The 15464-nt window shown below is 46.8% G+C and overlaps 1 protein-coding gene across 1 annotated transcript; it reads left to right on the top strand.

The window, feature by feature from the left end:
- The first annotated feature begins 2 nt into the window (after positions 1 to 2).
- Positions 3 to 7041, top strand: WNT8A (Wnt family member 8A). The gene is made up of 6 exons (XM_008014591.3): positions 3 to 70; positions 161 to 194; positions 409 to 547; positions 3690 to 3815; positions 4505 to 4647; positions 6437 to 7041. The coding sequence occupies exons 1-6, from the start codon at positions 3 to 5 to the stop codon at positions 6980 to 6982; spliced, it is 1056 nt and encodes a 351-aa protein (XP_008012782.1). The 3' UTR covers positions 6983 to 7041.
- The last annotated feature ends 8423 nt before the right edge of the window (positions 7042 to 15464 follow it).

Genomic DNA, 15464 nt, shown 5'->3' with positions numbered 1-15464 from the left:
CGATGGGGAACCTGTCTATGCTCTGGGCAGCTGTGGGCATATGCTGTGCTGCACTCAGTGCCTCTGCCTGGTAAGTCCTTTCCCACCCTCACTCCCTGCCAAGGAAGCCCCATTGTCTCATCCCCATTCACCTCTGCCTCACTTTTTCTCTTCTTGGTAGGTCAGTGAACAATTTCCTGATAACAGGTCCCAAGGTAGGATGATCTCCAGCTTCTGTTTTTACCCACCGAGGGCCCTAAGGGGACTCTTCTGGAGAAAAGAGGGGAGGGGACAGTGCCAGAGCCCCTCACCCAGAGGAACCCATGGTTGATTCTCAATGGAGAGCTGGCCCATCTGAGTCCTGCCTGCTTCTCCTATCCCAGATCACCCATACCAGGCAGAAGCTCACAGCCCTCTTCCCTTTGCCAGGCCTATCTGACCTACACGACTAGCGTGGCCTTGGGTGCCCAGAGTGGCATCGAGGAATGCAAGTTCCAGTTTGCTTGGGAACGCTGGAACTGCCCTGAAAATGCTCTTCAGCTCTCTACCCACAATAGGCTGAGAAGTGGTAAGTTTGTGAGGGACTCACCTGTACAAGGGGTATATATGGGAATGGGGGGCGCCTGCAGTATGTGTATATGTGTGACATGTATTGCACAGTGAAATGAAAATGCTACCAGTGACCTACTGACCTGCTATTTCCTTGCTATGTGGCCTTGAGTAAATTACCTCCCCTCTCTCAACCCCAGATTTGTGATTTGGGTCAGTAAGGCCAGTTCTGTTTAGTTCATCAGAAGTATCCCATGGATTTGAATGAGGTGGATGTGAGGTGTCTCTATGTATGAGACAAATGTAGGAAATTACTCTTTTTTTTTTTTTTTTGAGACGAAGCCTCACTCTGTTGCCCAGGCTGGAGTGCAATGGCACAATCTCGGCTTACCGCAACTTCTGCCTCCCGAGTTCAAATGATTCTCCTGCCTCAGCCTTCTGAGTAGCTGGGATTACAGGCATGCACCACGCCTGGCTAATTTTTTGTATTTTTAGTAGAGATGGGTTTTCACCATGTTAGCCAGGCTGGTCTCAAACTCCTGACCTCAGGTGATCCACCCACCTCAGCCTCCAAAAGTTCTGGAATTACAGGCGTGAGCCACAGTGCTCAGTGGAAATCACTCTATTTTTTAAATGCATGCTTATATTTGTGCGTTTGTACACACTGATCTTGCACTGAGTTGCATGAAATAAAAATCGGGTGTTTGCAGCTCCTGAGGAAGTTTCACATGGCTAACTGCCATAAAATCTCAACAACAGAAAAACTGAAACGTCACATTGAGTTGTGCCTCAGGTAGGGTGTGTGTGTGTGTGTGTGTGTGTGTGTGTGTATGGGTGTGCACGTGCACCCATTTGTAACTGTGTGCTGTAGTTTGCATGTCATTTTTGAAGATAACATTCACCATTCACCTGAGAATAGTTAGGGGAAAGAGTAAAGAAGACGGAGAAAGTGGCTAAGCACGTGTTGGGACCATGCCTATAATCCCAGCACTTTGGAAGGCTAAGGCAGGAGGATCGTTTGAGTTCAGGAGTTCAAGACCAGCCTGGGCAATATAGCAAGACCTCTCTCTACTAAAATAGAAGTAAAAATATTAGCCGGCATGGTAGCATGTACCTGTAGCCCCAGCTACCTGGAAGGCTGAGTTGGGAGGATTTCTGGAACCCAGGAGTTCAAGAATATAGTGAGCTATGATCACACCACTACACTCCTGCCTGGGTGACAGAGCAAGACCTTGTCTCAAAAAAAAAAAGATGAGGCTCGAAAGAAATGTGTCCCCATGGGGTATACAGATAGAATAGGGAGTACATAAAAATGAAATGTGACAATGTTTGTAAAGAGTTTAGTAAGATAAGAGCTCAGTAGGTGGCAGTCATGATTGTTATGATTATTACATGACCCAAGCTTCCCAGTCAGAAGCAGCAAAGGTCCTCCTCTCTCTCCTAGGCCAGAATCAAGCCCTGAGTCTCACTGCCTAAGGACTAGCAGCAGTGGCTAGTGGACAGAGGTCTAGGCTGGACTCTAAGAGGGCAAGGTCCTGATCCCAGCACCACAACTGGAAAGTGGTCTTGTTCTCATCATTCTTTTTTTTTTTTTTTTGAGACAGGGTTTCACTTTGCTACCCAGGCTGGATTGCAGTGGCATAATCTCGGCTCACTGCAGACTCTGCCTCCCAGGCTCAAGCAATTCTCACACCTCAGTCTCCTGAGTAGCTGGGACTATAGGCATGCACCCCCATGCCCGGCTAATTTTTGTATTTTTTATACAGACAGGTTTTCATCATGTTGCCTAGGTTGGTCTCAAACTCCTGAGCTCAAGCGATCCACCCACCTTAGCCTCCCAAAGTGCTGGGATTACATTGGTCTCATCATTCTATCTCTGGTTTTTACTTTCCCCATTGGTAACATGGGGATGTTCATTCCTGCCTGGATGAAGTAAGGAGGCTGAAAAGATATGCATTGTTCTTTCAAATAGAAGAGCATTGGCTGGATGCAGTGGCTCACATCTGTAATCCCAGCACTTTGGGAGTCTGAGACGGGAGGATTGCTTGTGCCCAGGAGTTCGAGTCCAGCCTGGGTAACATAATGAGACCCTATTTCTAATACAATAATAATAGGTCAGGTGTGGTGGCTCATGCATGTAATCCCAGCACTTTGGGAGACCAAGGTGAGTGGATCACTTGAGCCCAGGAGTTCTAGACCACTCTGGCCAATATGGTGAAACCCCATATGGTACTAAAAACTAAAAAAAAATTAAAAATAGCCAGGTGTGGTAGCAGGCACCTATAGCCCCAGCTACTCAGGAGGCTGAGGCACGAGAATTGCTTGAATCCAGAAGGTGGAGGTTATAGTGGGCCGAGATTGTGCTATTGCACTCCATCCTGGGTAAGAGTGAGACCTTGTCTCAAAAAATAAAATAATAATTTTAAAAAAATAGGCCAGGCACAGTGGCTCACACCTGTAATCCCAACACTCTGGGAGGCCAGGCGGGTGGGTCACCTGAGATCAGGAGTTCAAGACCAGCCTGGCCAACATGGTGAAACCCCATCTCTACTAAAAATAAAAAATTAGCCAGGCATGGTGGCACATACCTGCTACTCAGGAGGCTGAGGCAGGAGAATTGCTTGAATCTGGGAGGCAGAGTTTGCAAAGAGCCAAGATCGTGCCACTGCACCCCAGCCTGGGCAACAGAGTGAGATTCTGTCTCAAAAAAAAAAAAAAAAAAAAAAGGCCAGCCACAGTGGTTCATGCCTGTAATCCCAGCACTTTGGGAGGCCGAGGAGGGCAGATCATGAGGTCAAGAGATTGAGACCATCCTGGTCAACATGGTGAAACTCCGTCTCTACTAGAAATACAAAAATTAGCTGGGCGTGGTGGTGCATGCCTGTAGTCCCAGCTACTCAGGAGGCTTGGGCAGGAGAATCGCTTGAACCTGGGAGGCAGAGGTGGCAGTGAGCCGAGATCACACCACTGCACTCCAGCCTGGTGACAGAGCAAGTCTCAAAAAAAAAAAAAAAAAAAAAAAAAAAAAAGAAAAGAAAAGCATCTTCTTAAACCCAAAGGAAGTAGGGGATAAGGGAGAGAAACAATATTACTTTTCCAAAGCCTCTGCTTTGGGTCATCAGGGTCCAAGTTTCCAGTCAGTTCCCTCTCTCTCTCCAAAGCCACGAGAGAGACTTCCTTCATACATGCTATCAGCTCAGCTGGAGTCATGTACACCATCACCAAGAACTGTAGCATGGGTGACTTCGAAAACTGTGGCTGTGACGGGTCAAAAAATGGAAAAACAGGTGAGTTGAGCTTTCCAATGGGGGTGGGAAGAGGTGAGGGGCTACAGAGCTGAGTGCAGGCTAAAGTCTTCCAGGGAAAGGCTGAGGGACACAGCTCCCTTAAACCTCAAGACTCCAGCAACTCCTTCAATTGTAGAATCTCCTAGCCTTACACTCTCAGAGTTGAGCCTGGGTCCATAAGTCCAGGTATAGGCAAGTAGCTCTACAAGCAACAAGGCAATTAGAAATGAGAAGGTCAAAGTGAGTTAAAGCTAGCCCTGGTATTTCAGGCTTGGAATGGCTCATCCATAATCTAGAGCTACTCAGCAATTTGCAGACTACCTAAGACACTTACTCAGATTTATCACTAATGAAGGAGGTAGTAACCTTTACGAGATAATTGTAGAATAATGGTGCAGAATTCCAGAATGTTTGAGCTGCAGTGAACCTTTGAGAGCATCTAAGTTAGCCCCAGTGTGCCTACTTTTACTGTGGGCATAGAAGACTAATTGCTTATGGCTGGGAAGTGTCTGAAGGGTGGGCAGTTGGCTTTGGCAATCGGACTCCTACCCACTCACCCCATGCACCTCCATTTCCCTGTCTCACCTTCAGCCATAGCTTTACACTCTAGGGCTCTTGGGGATGGTTTGGCGGGTGACTGGGACTGAGCACGGAGCTACATGGAGAACTTATTCTTTCCTTGTGTATAGGAGGCCATGGCTGGATCTGGGGAGGCTGCAGCGACAATGTGGAATTTGGTGAAAGGATCTCCAAACTCTTTGTGGACAGTTTGGAGAAGGGGAAGGATGCCAGAGCCCTGATGAATCTTCACAACAACAGGGCCGGCAGACTGGTGGGTATAGGAGTTGTGGCCAGTATTTCAACAGCTTCACATCTGCACAGCCCTTCACAATTTACCAAGAGCTGTCTTATACATTCTTTCCTCATACTACCCAGCCAGACTGAGATGGTTACCTGCATTCTCTGGATGACAAAACCAATTAAGTCTGAGCCAAGTGGCTTGTCCAAGGCAACTAATAAGTCTCAGAGACAGGCAGTAAACTCAGATCTTCTCACTGAGTCCTCTTGTCATTGTATGTTCTGCTCTGCCCCTCCACAGGCGGGCTTCTGAGAACACAGAATCAAGGCCTTGCTTCTATGACTTAAATTTTTATCACTTCAACTGCATGTTCTAGTAAATTAACAGGGCCTTGTTGTCCAGCCTTGTGTCCTAAAGTCTGTCTGGGCTATGGGGAATTGGGATTGATCTAGGCTTCTCTGAAGTGTCTAACTCTTCCCCAAGACTTCTAGTGGGGGCCGGGCGCGGTGGCTCAAGCCTGTAATCCCAGCACTTTGGGAGGCCGAGACGGGTGGATCACGAGGTCAGGAGATCGAGACCATCCTGGCTAACACGGTGAAACCCCGTCTCTGCTAAAAAATACAAAAAACTAGCTGGGTGAGGTGGCGGGTGCCTGTAGTCCCAGCTGCACAGGAGGCTGAGGCAGGAGAATGGCGTGAACCTGGGGGGCGGAGCTTGCAGTGAGCTGAGACCCGGCCACTGCACTCCAGCCCTGGCGACAGGGCAAGACTCTGTCTCAAAAAAAAAAAAAAAAAAAAAAAGACTTCTAGTGGGGTGGTAATCTCTGGAGTATTCGGAACACAAATCGGCAAACAAGTTGGATTTAGAGCCAAAAGTGTAGAAATTTCCTGTGAACATATACCTAGATATCCTGGGTGCCCAGGGAAACGGGGAAAGGGGGAAAGGGTTTTTGGGTTTTGGGGGGTTTTTTTGAGACAGGGTCTTATTCTGTCACCCAGGCTGAAGTGCAGTAGTGCCATCTCGGCTCACTGCAGCCTCCACCTCCCAGGCTGAAGCCATCCTCCCACCTCAGCCTCCTGAGAACCTGGAACTACAGGCACTTGCCACTATGCCTGGCTAATTTTTGTGGGTTTTGTAGAGATGAAGTTTCCCCATATTGCCCAGGCTGGTCTTGGCCTCCGGAGCTCAAGCAATCCTCTTGCCTCGGCCTCCCAACGTCTTGGGATTACAGGCATGAGCCACCACCGTGTCCAGCCAGGAAGAGGTTTTTTAAGCAAGTACAACCATGGGTAATTCATTGCCTTGGGGGTATAAGTGTTCAGACTCAAGGAGCTCCCTCCCCTCTCAGAGAAGACCCAGAGGACAAATCCAAACCCCCCAAAATACTCTCACCCCCACCCTCAAGACAATAACTGTGGCAATTATCATAGTTTCTTTTAAAATTTACAGAGTACTTCCTTGGTCATTATTATATTCAATTCTTATTCCAGCTGGGCAGATAGAGAAAAGCTTGACAAGTGATAGAGTTTGAGCCTGGAGCAGAGGTTTCTGGACTCTAGTAACTTCCCCAGCTCTTGCCTGGCTCTCCATCAGAATCACCCAGGGAAGCTTTAAAATCACCAGTACCAGCCCCTTCCCCGCTGAATATCCTCATTGAGAAGATCTGAGGTAGGGCCCAGGAATAAATATTCTTCACGAGCTTCCCCAATAATTCTGATGCTCCTTTAAATTCAAGAAACACAGCTCTGAAACATTACCTTTAATCACTAACCTTTGGTCTTCCCTACTCAGAGCCATTCTCTTTTGTGTTCTCTCCGTGAAGGCAGTGAGAGCCACCATGAAAAGGACCTGCAAATGTCATGGTATCTCTGGGAGCTGCAGCATACAGACGTGCTGGCTGCAGGTGGCTGACTTCCGAGAGATGGGAGACTACCTAAAGGCCAAGTATGACCAGGCGCTGAAAATTGAAATGGATAAGCGGCAGCTGAGAGCTGGGAACAGCGCCGAGGGCCACTGGGCGCCCGCTGAGGCCTTCCTTCCTAGCGCAGAGGCAGAACTGATCTTTTTAGAGGAATCACCAGATTACTGTACCTGCAATTCCAGCCTGGGCATCTATGGCACAGAGGGTCGTGAGTGCCTACAGAACAGCCACAACACATCCAGGTGGGAGCGACGTAGCTGTGGGCGCCTGTGCACTGAATGTGGGCTGCAGGTGGAAGAGAGGAAAACTGAGGTCATAAGCAGCTGTAACTGCAAATTCCAGTGGTGCTGTAAGGTCAAGTGTGACCAGTGTAGGCATGTGGTGAGCAAGTATTACTGCACACGCTCCTCAGGCAGTGCCCAGTCCCTGAGTGAGGGCAGTGCCTGATAATACCCCACACAAGTTCACTTGATTAATTGCATCAGTGGAAGGGGATGTAGCTTCTCTCTTAGAGAGAACAGATTGGAAAGCAATTGGAAAATTGCAGTGTTGGTCTGTAGTCCTCATGATATCTGCTATCGGTGGGGAAATGGAGGCCCAAGATTCCACAGCATATTCCTGGCAGGGCTGAAATTGGAATCTGGGCCTCCTGATTTTCGCAGACCCCCATTTCATCTTTCCTGCAAGCTACTTTCCCATCTCTGTGCCTGTACTTATGCAGCTTCCTACAGGGAGAGTTTGGTTTGGGGTCCATATCTAGAGAGACCTTCAAAGTATTTGTTCCTTTAAATTTCAGACCATGTCCAACCTAGCTGTGCTGCTGGGAATCAGGAGAACAGAAGCAAAAAATGAAAGAGTTCTGTTCAGACTCCTGAAGAGCAGCCTGTGACTACAAATCCATGCTGATAAATGGGGTAAAGACTACATATCTGCCTACTGGGAAGTTTTAGAATGTTAGATTTCTTTCCCTCCAAGTATGCACTTTTGAGAAGTTCTTCCTCCAGCCTGCACAACATAGGAAGACACCATCTCTACACAAAATTTAAAAATTAGCCAGGTGTGGTGCCACTTGCCTGTAGTCCTAGATACTTGGGAGGCTGAGGCGACAGGATCATTGGAGCCAGGAGATAGAGACTACAGTGAGGTGTGATTGTGCCGTTGCACTCCAGCCTGGGCAATAAAACTGAGACCCTGTCTCAAAAAAAAAAAAAAAAAAAAAGAAAGAGAAAAGAAAATAAATTCTTCCCACCCACACCTGGGGAAACCAGCACCCTGTATAACCTGAGGGTTTTTGGAGTTCCTAAACCATCTCTGCAGCCATGGAAAGGGAATCGTGGCAATAAGTGGACAGGTGACTATGACCTACCCAGACAAGGTCCCACAAGAGTGATGCTCCTCAGAGAGCTGGGGACTCCTTTGTTATTTTCCTAGATTGAGAACTCAACTTTATTTTGCAATAAATCCTTCCAAGACATATCCAGCTGGGACTTCTATTACTCCCTTTGGAAACCTTAAGATCAAAAAGGGAAATCCTGCTTCTGTATCCCAATAATCCACCAGGAAAAAGGGGAAACTAGAAATATCCAACTCTCTTGATTTCAGTGTTTGTCAGGTAACGAAAAATTGAGACCCAGACACTGGTCAACAGCAAAACAATACAGACTCCCAGAATTAGAAAGTGTTATTTTAATGCAACCTAAGTAAATTGGGGAGTAAGGAAGCCCTTTGAACCTGGACCATATTCAAAGTGTGTTTGCTCTCTTAACTTGGGCGTCCTGGGGTGTCTGTACACCAAGACCTGGGCCCCAGGGCAAGAGACAAAAAGAGTTGTGGATTCTGCTTGCCTGCATTTGCACTTCCACATCTTCCAGTGGTAATCTTTGGAGGAGGGGTCGTTTCCCATAAAGAGAGCCCTGGGAGCTTAGCCGCTGGTTTCCTAAATCTGAATATCTCAGCCTTGGGAATCTCTGCTGTCTGCACAGGCTTGCACCCTGCCTGGAGGAGATATTTCGAATATGTTGAATAAAAAGTAAAAATGATCACCAAAAATGGGAAAACACCCCTAGCTTATTGTTTTAAATTAGACAACAATTTAAGTGTTCACAGTAGGATAAACAAGTAAATCATGACCTTACAGTAGACTGTTAACCACTAAAATATTCTTGAGAAATACTTAGTAACATGGAAAATACGCATGATAGAATTAAGTGAACAAAGTTGATTGCAAAAATGGCATGTTCAGGATGAATCCAATTTTGTTTTTGTGGCAATGTGCAAATATTTGCCACTATGTGATACCAAAATAGAGTGGTTTGTTTTCCTTTTGTGTTTTTCTGTATTTTTACGTTTGCCTACAATAAATCTTCTTTGTCGTCAGAAAGAGTTAATGTGTTATTTGTTTTAATGCCAAAAAGGAATAACCAATCTTGTTTTTTAGTGAAAAAGAAGGTGAAATGTTCATGAAGGAAGTTGGCATCTCAAGAGAAACATTTAAAACTACCACAGATGTCAGAGAACAGATACAAGGACAGATACATAAAAGCGAAGCCTATGTCAAGGAAATGACAGATTTCCTCTCTGTCCCTCCTTCAGTGGAAAGTTCAAAAGCACACTGCAGCAGTGACAGAGAAACAAAGCGTGTGTGGTGTGTGCTGCTTGGTGGTCATGGAAGGAGGAATGGAAATAGGCCACCAAAAGATTATTTCCCTGAGGCCCAGAGAAAAAGCAAAAATAAAATTATCCAGCACAGAGGTTAAACCCTCAATAAATATAGATGTCAAAGCACCTCCCCTGAAACCCGAGTTGTGACCTTGTGCTCGAGAAATGAACACACTAGATTTTCTCCCTGCATTCCTAACTGAATCTCCAGCCAAAGAACCCAGGCACCTGAGGCTTTGACATCTTCCCCAGGACCTTACTGACATACCCAATAATCTTGGGAGGGATTTTCAGGAGCACAACCAGCCCTGCTGCCCTGTTCAAAAGGTCATTCCAAGAGAACAAGCCTTGTGTTTACTGTGGGCTTATATCAGAGGTTTTCACCAAGAAATCTCAGGGCAATGGGAGTTCCTTGAAGTTTGTCTGCTTCCCCAAAAAACTCATAGTCTCCTTAGTCTCTTCTCCTTCCAAGCCTCTCCCACCCTCTTCCATCTCACCTTCAGAGCAATCAGTCACACCAACCAATCTTCCCACATGGACCCGCGGCCAGAAACAACAGGAATTTGGATTTCTCTGCATCCGTCGCCATCCTGTCAAGGATTCACTCCAAGGCAACACAGCCTCATTCAGATTCATCAGTTATAGCCCTACACCCCTTCCCTTTTGGTTCATCCTTAACAAGCTGGCTATCATTAAGGTGACAGAACAGTAAAACCCCCAGTTTCCATAGATTCAGCACCCAAGACAGGCAGATTGGCCACGATCTGATGATGGATCTTGTAAATCTGCTGAAAAAGTGATCAACTCAATGAGGGAAACCTGTCCACAAGCCTATTCCCCTAGTTCAGTAAATCCAAGCACAGCATCTCTTCCCCTGCACAATGGAATTCTGTATTTGCTCAGTTTAGATTAAAAGGAAAATGTGCTTTTGGGAGGCCAAGCCGGGAGAATCACTTGAGGTCAGGAAGTCTGAGACCACCCTGGGTAATATGGCAAGACCCGATCTCTACAACAGCAACAAAAAAAAAAAAAAGAGGGAAAGAAAGAAAAAGAGGCCAAGTGTGGTGGCTCACACTCGTAATCCCAACACTTTGGGAGGCTGAGACAGGCAGATCACTTGAGTCCAGGAGTTAGAGACCAGCCTGGGCAACATGGCAAAACCCCTTCTCTACAAAAAATACCAAAAAGTTAGCCAGGCGTGGTGGCGTGCACCAGTAGTCACAGCTACTCCAGAGGCTGAGGTAGGAGGATCCACTGAGCCTGGGAGGTCGAGGCTGCAGTGAGCTGTGATCATGCTACTGCACTCCAGCCTGGGTGGTAGAGTGAGACCCTGCCTCAAAAAAAAAAAAAAAAAAAAAAGAAATTTAAAAAAGAAAGGTAAAGAGAAAAATAGAAGAAGGAAAGAAAGAAAATAAATATGCTTATGCTTGCCAGACCCCTACAAAGCTTTATCTCTTTTGTCTTTTTCTTTTCTTCCTTCTTCCCATCTGCTCTCTAATGTGGGCAGAATTAAGAGCTCCTAAGAAAACCCTGAGGCCTGTTCCCTGGGTCTCCTCTGGTTCACTGCCAATCTACTCAGGCTTGTTGGCAGGTGAGTAAGTGGTTAGGGAAACTAGAGCGGAAAGGAAGTAATTGATGACCTACTAAATGTCAGGTGCTTAATAGATATCATCTCCTTCAATCCTCAAACCAATCCGATTAGAGTTACAATTATCCCTTTCCGACTACTGAGGAAACTGTGGCTCAGAGAGAGGTTAAGCACCCCAACCTAGAATTAAATGCAGGGAGGTGAATTTGAATTCAAGCTACTGCCTCATAAATCCATACTCTTTCTTTTACACTACTTACACTGTAGGAGCCCAGGGATCCCTGGCAACATTCTTAACCATCATGACAGTTTTGTCGAATGACTACCATTCATATGCAATGAAAGGTGTCCTCTCCTCCCTCTTCACCAAGCAAGAGAATCATATTTCTCAGCCTTTCTCCAGAATGAAGAAACCTAACTTTTGATTTGCAAAGGCCTACCTTAGAATGACAAAGCAGAAAGCCTGGCTCCTGCTGATTTGGTAGGGCAGAATCCTGGTTCTCCAGGGGGTACTCAAAGAAAAAAACTAACCATTATGGTCTCCATTAGAGGTCAAAGTTTCAAGAGGGAATGTCAAAAGGAGTGCTGTTTATTTTAGAAGACAGAGAAAGGAAAAACAGGGTTCAGAGAAAAATGAATGTTTCTAGCCCCACATCACAAACTGCTCATAATCCTCATTGATGACAAAAGGCAGTGACCCTGGACCTAGATAAAGATGTTCAGATTGGGGGAAAATAAAAGCAAGGACCAGATCAAAGACTTCTAGAAGAGGTTAAAGACCTTTGGATAGGAATAGAGCTCTAAGCCACCCAATCCTGCAGCATTCCCTACCACTGAAGGCAAGCGGAGCCTGCAGGAGGAAAGTATCCTGACCCTATCAGCACCTGAGATCGCAGAGGAGCAAAGAGGAGACTCCAGGGCCCTGGGCAGCCTCCATGGTTGGTGCTCTGCCTGCCCTGCTAGGCTGCCCTTCTCATGGAGCGTCATCAGGAAAGGGATGTGTGATGATCCAAAGAAAGCACTGGGGAATTAGGCCAGGGGTGTGGGAGGCCCCCAACTGCACTTGGTCGGCAAGGGACCAGGGAAACAATGGGCAGGGGAAGTGGGGATGTGGGTAGGAAGTGGGTAGGGAAAGGCCCAATGGTGCACCAGGTACCCAAACTCATTCCCACATTCCTCTCAGACTCTCAGGTACCCATGCACACCTCTGATGGGACTCAGTGATCTTGAGAAGGCCCCTTGTCATTTCTTTGCCATCAGCTTCTTGTAGTCTATAAGAGATCACCTAATTCAGCCACCTGCTTCTGAACAGGAGAGCTCCGAAAGCCCAAAAAAAAGGGGAGGGGCACACACTGTACATCCTGTTTTGAAAGACTGTCAGGAAGGGGAAAGCCAGTCCTTCCCTACCCAGGACAAAGTGCTTACCAGAGCATTTGCTCACGTCTATCCTGAATTAACACTACTACATCTTAAGCCGGCCTCTCCTAGGACTTCATATTATGGATTTGAGGCCTTCAAACAGACTCATTCTCCAAAAGAAACAAGCCAATTACTTCAGCTTTTCACCAGTTGTCTCTTTTTCCTAGACTGTCTTCAGCTACACGAACTTGAGTTTCTGTGAGGAGTTAGGTGGGATATGAGCCAGACATCCTTTTCAAGCCTCAACTGGCTTCACCTCTTTCCCTCATGTGTCTGAAGAATCTATTTATTCTTGGTCTCACAGAGCTCTGATTGCCCCACTTGCATTTCTCCATTGCCAAAGTTCATTTCTTTCTTTTTTTCTTTTTGAGACAGGTTCTCATTCTGTTGCCCAGGCTGGAGTGTAGTGGCATGATTATGGCTCACTGCAACCTCAAACTTCTGGTCTCAAGGGATCCTCCCGCCTCAGCCTCCTAAGTAGCTGAGACTGTAGGCATACACGACCATGCCCGGGTAATTTTATTTTTAATTTCCTGTAGTGATTAGGTTTCACTATGTTGCCCCGGCTGGTCTCAAACTCCTGGGCTCAAGCGATCCTCCTGCCTCAGCCTCTCAAAATGCTTGGATTACAGGCATGAACCACCACACCCAGCCCCAAAGTTCCTTTCTAACGCCTTCCATCCCAACAAAATAACCTTGATTCCCTGCTCTATCCACTGGGATTGGGCCAGCAGAGTGGCCTCATTAGAGTCCTCTTGTGCTGGGGCTTGTGGTGGTATGGGGACAAGAACAGGAAACTGACAATCAGGGCATCCAATCCCATGATTCACAACTGAGTACCTGAGATTTACAAATAGAGCATTGTTCTTCTGCCCACCTTACCTGTAAGCTGCTGTTGTCTGACTCATTTGCCGGATCTAGCCCTCCTTTATCACTGAGGGTCTGGCCTGGCCTAGCGCCTTATTTTCTCTTTTGGAATCTGGATATGCCCGACTCCAAAGTCCCCCAGACCTCTGCCTTCTCTGCCTTCCTCCAGGGGTAGCCTGCTCCAATACCCCTCCTCTGTCTGGTGTACTCAGCTTCATCTATCCTAGTTCTTCCAATGGTAGCTCCTTACTGTGTTCATGAAAAGCTGTTGTTACAGCCCCACATCCTCAGCACTGACCACAATGTGTCAGTTAGTCTTTTATCCTCCTGACTTTGCTCAATTGTCTGCTTAGGTTGGACTATGTTCAGTCATTTCACTACTCATGGAGACTTCCTCACCCTTCTGATCACTCATTAAGGGTACCTTGACCTTTTCTCTCTTATTTTCCTTTCCTCTTCCCTTCCTTTCCCTTCCCTTTCCCCTTCCCCTTCCCCTTCCTTCTCTTCCCTTCTTTTCTTTTTCCTTTTCCTTTCTTTTCTTCTCTGAGGAGGATTTTCGCTTCTGTTGCTCAGGTTGGAGTGCAATGGCGAGATCTTGGCTCACCGAAACCTCCTTCTGGGTTCAAGCGATTCTACTGCCTCAGCCTCCCAAGTAGCTCAACTGCCTTCACCTCTTTCCCTCATGTGTCTGAAAAATCTATTTATTCTTGGTCTTACAGAGCTCACAGGCATGCACCACTATGCCTGGCTAATTTTGTATTTTTAGTAGAGATGGGGTTTCTCCATGTTGGCTAGGCTGGTCTTGAACTCCCGACCTTGGGTGATCCTCCTGCCTCAGCCTCCCAGAGTGCTGGGATTACAGGTGTGAGCCACCGCATCTGGCTACCTTGACATTTTCTAACCTGGAATCACCTTAACCATTGTCATCTCCTTCTAGAATCTCCCCTCTAGAAGGTTCCCTTAATTTATACCACTCTATATCCTGGCATTGGCCATATCCCTGTCTTCAGATATCCAAGGGACTCACCAATAAAAAAGAGAGAGGGCCAGGCGCGGTGGCTCACGCCTGTCATCCCAGCACTTCATGAGGCCGAGGTGGGTGGATAACCTGAGGTCAGGAGTTCAAGACCAGCCGGACCAACATGATGAAACCCTATCTCTACTAAAAATACAAAAATTAGGCAGGCACCTGTAATCCCAGCTACTTGGGAGGCTGAGGCAGGAGAATCTCTTGAACCCAGGAGGTGGAGGTTGCAGTGAGCCAAGATCATGCCACTTCACTCCAGCCTGGGCGACAGAGCGATACTCCATCTCAAAAAAAAATACAAAAATACAAAAATCAGCCCAGCGTGGCAGCACATGCCTGTTGTCCCAGAAACTTAAGAGGCTGAGGCAGGAGAATCCCTTGAACCCGGGAGGCGCAGGTTGCAGTGAGCCAAGATCACACCCACTGCACTCCAAACTGGGTGACAGAGCAAGACTCCATCTCAAAACAACAACAACAAAAATAAATAAATAAAATAAAAAAGAGAGAGAAGGGCCCAGCACAATGGCTCACACCTGTAATCCCAGCACTTTGGGAGGCCGAGGTGGGAGATTGCTTGAACCCAGGACTTTGAGACCAGCCTGGGCAACATGGCAGAACTTTATCTCTACAAAAAATATAAAAATTAGCCAAGAAGGCTGAGCATGGTGGCTCACGCCTGTAATCCCAGCAATTTCAGAGGCCAAGGCAGGTGGGTCACAAGGTCAGGAGTTCAAGACCAGCCTGGCCAAGATGGTGAAACCCTGTCTCTACTAAAAATACAAAAATTAGCCAAGCATGGTGGAGGGTGCCTGTAATCCCCAGCTGCTCCGGAGGCTGAGGCAGAGAATTGCTTGAACCCAGGAGGCAGAGTTTGTGGTGAGCCAAGATCGCGCCACTGCACTGCAGCCTGGGGGACAGAGTGAGACTCCATCTCAAAAAAAAAAAAAAAAAATTAGCCGAGTAGTGGTGCATGCCTGTAGTACCAGCTACTCAGGAGGCTGAGGCAGGAGGATTAAGCCCAGAAGGTTGAGGCTACAGTGAGCTGTAATCATGCCACAGCACTCCAACCTGGGCAACAGAATAAGACCCTGTCTCAAAAAAAAAAAAAAAAGAAAAAAGAGAGAGAGAGAGAGAGAGAGAAGAAAAACTCTTCTTGACCTACTGTCCTCCCAAACTCATATTTTATTTCTTTTACCACCTAATCTCTTAAGTATGGAATCCATAATCAGGGTTCTGATTTCATTACCCACCTTTTTATTTTTTTGAAATGGAGTTTCACCTTTGTTGCCCAGGCTGCAGTGCAATGGTGCAATCTTGATTTGCTACAACCTCTGCCTCCCAGATTCAAGTGATTCTCCTGCCTCTGCCTC

The sequence above is a fragment of the Chlorocebus sabaeus genome, chromosome 23 (genome assembly GCF_047675955.1).
Source record: "Chlorocebus sabaeus isolate Y175 chromosome 23, mChlSab1.0.hap1, whole genome shotgun sequence".
Taxonomy (NCBI): Eukaryota; Metazoa; Chordata; class Mammalia; order Primates; family Cercopithecidae; genus Chlorocebus; species Chlorocebus sabaeus.
Note: the sequence above shows the minus strand (reverse complement) of the source record. Positions and strands in the feature narration are given on the sequence as shown.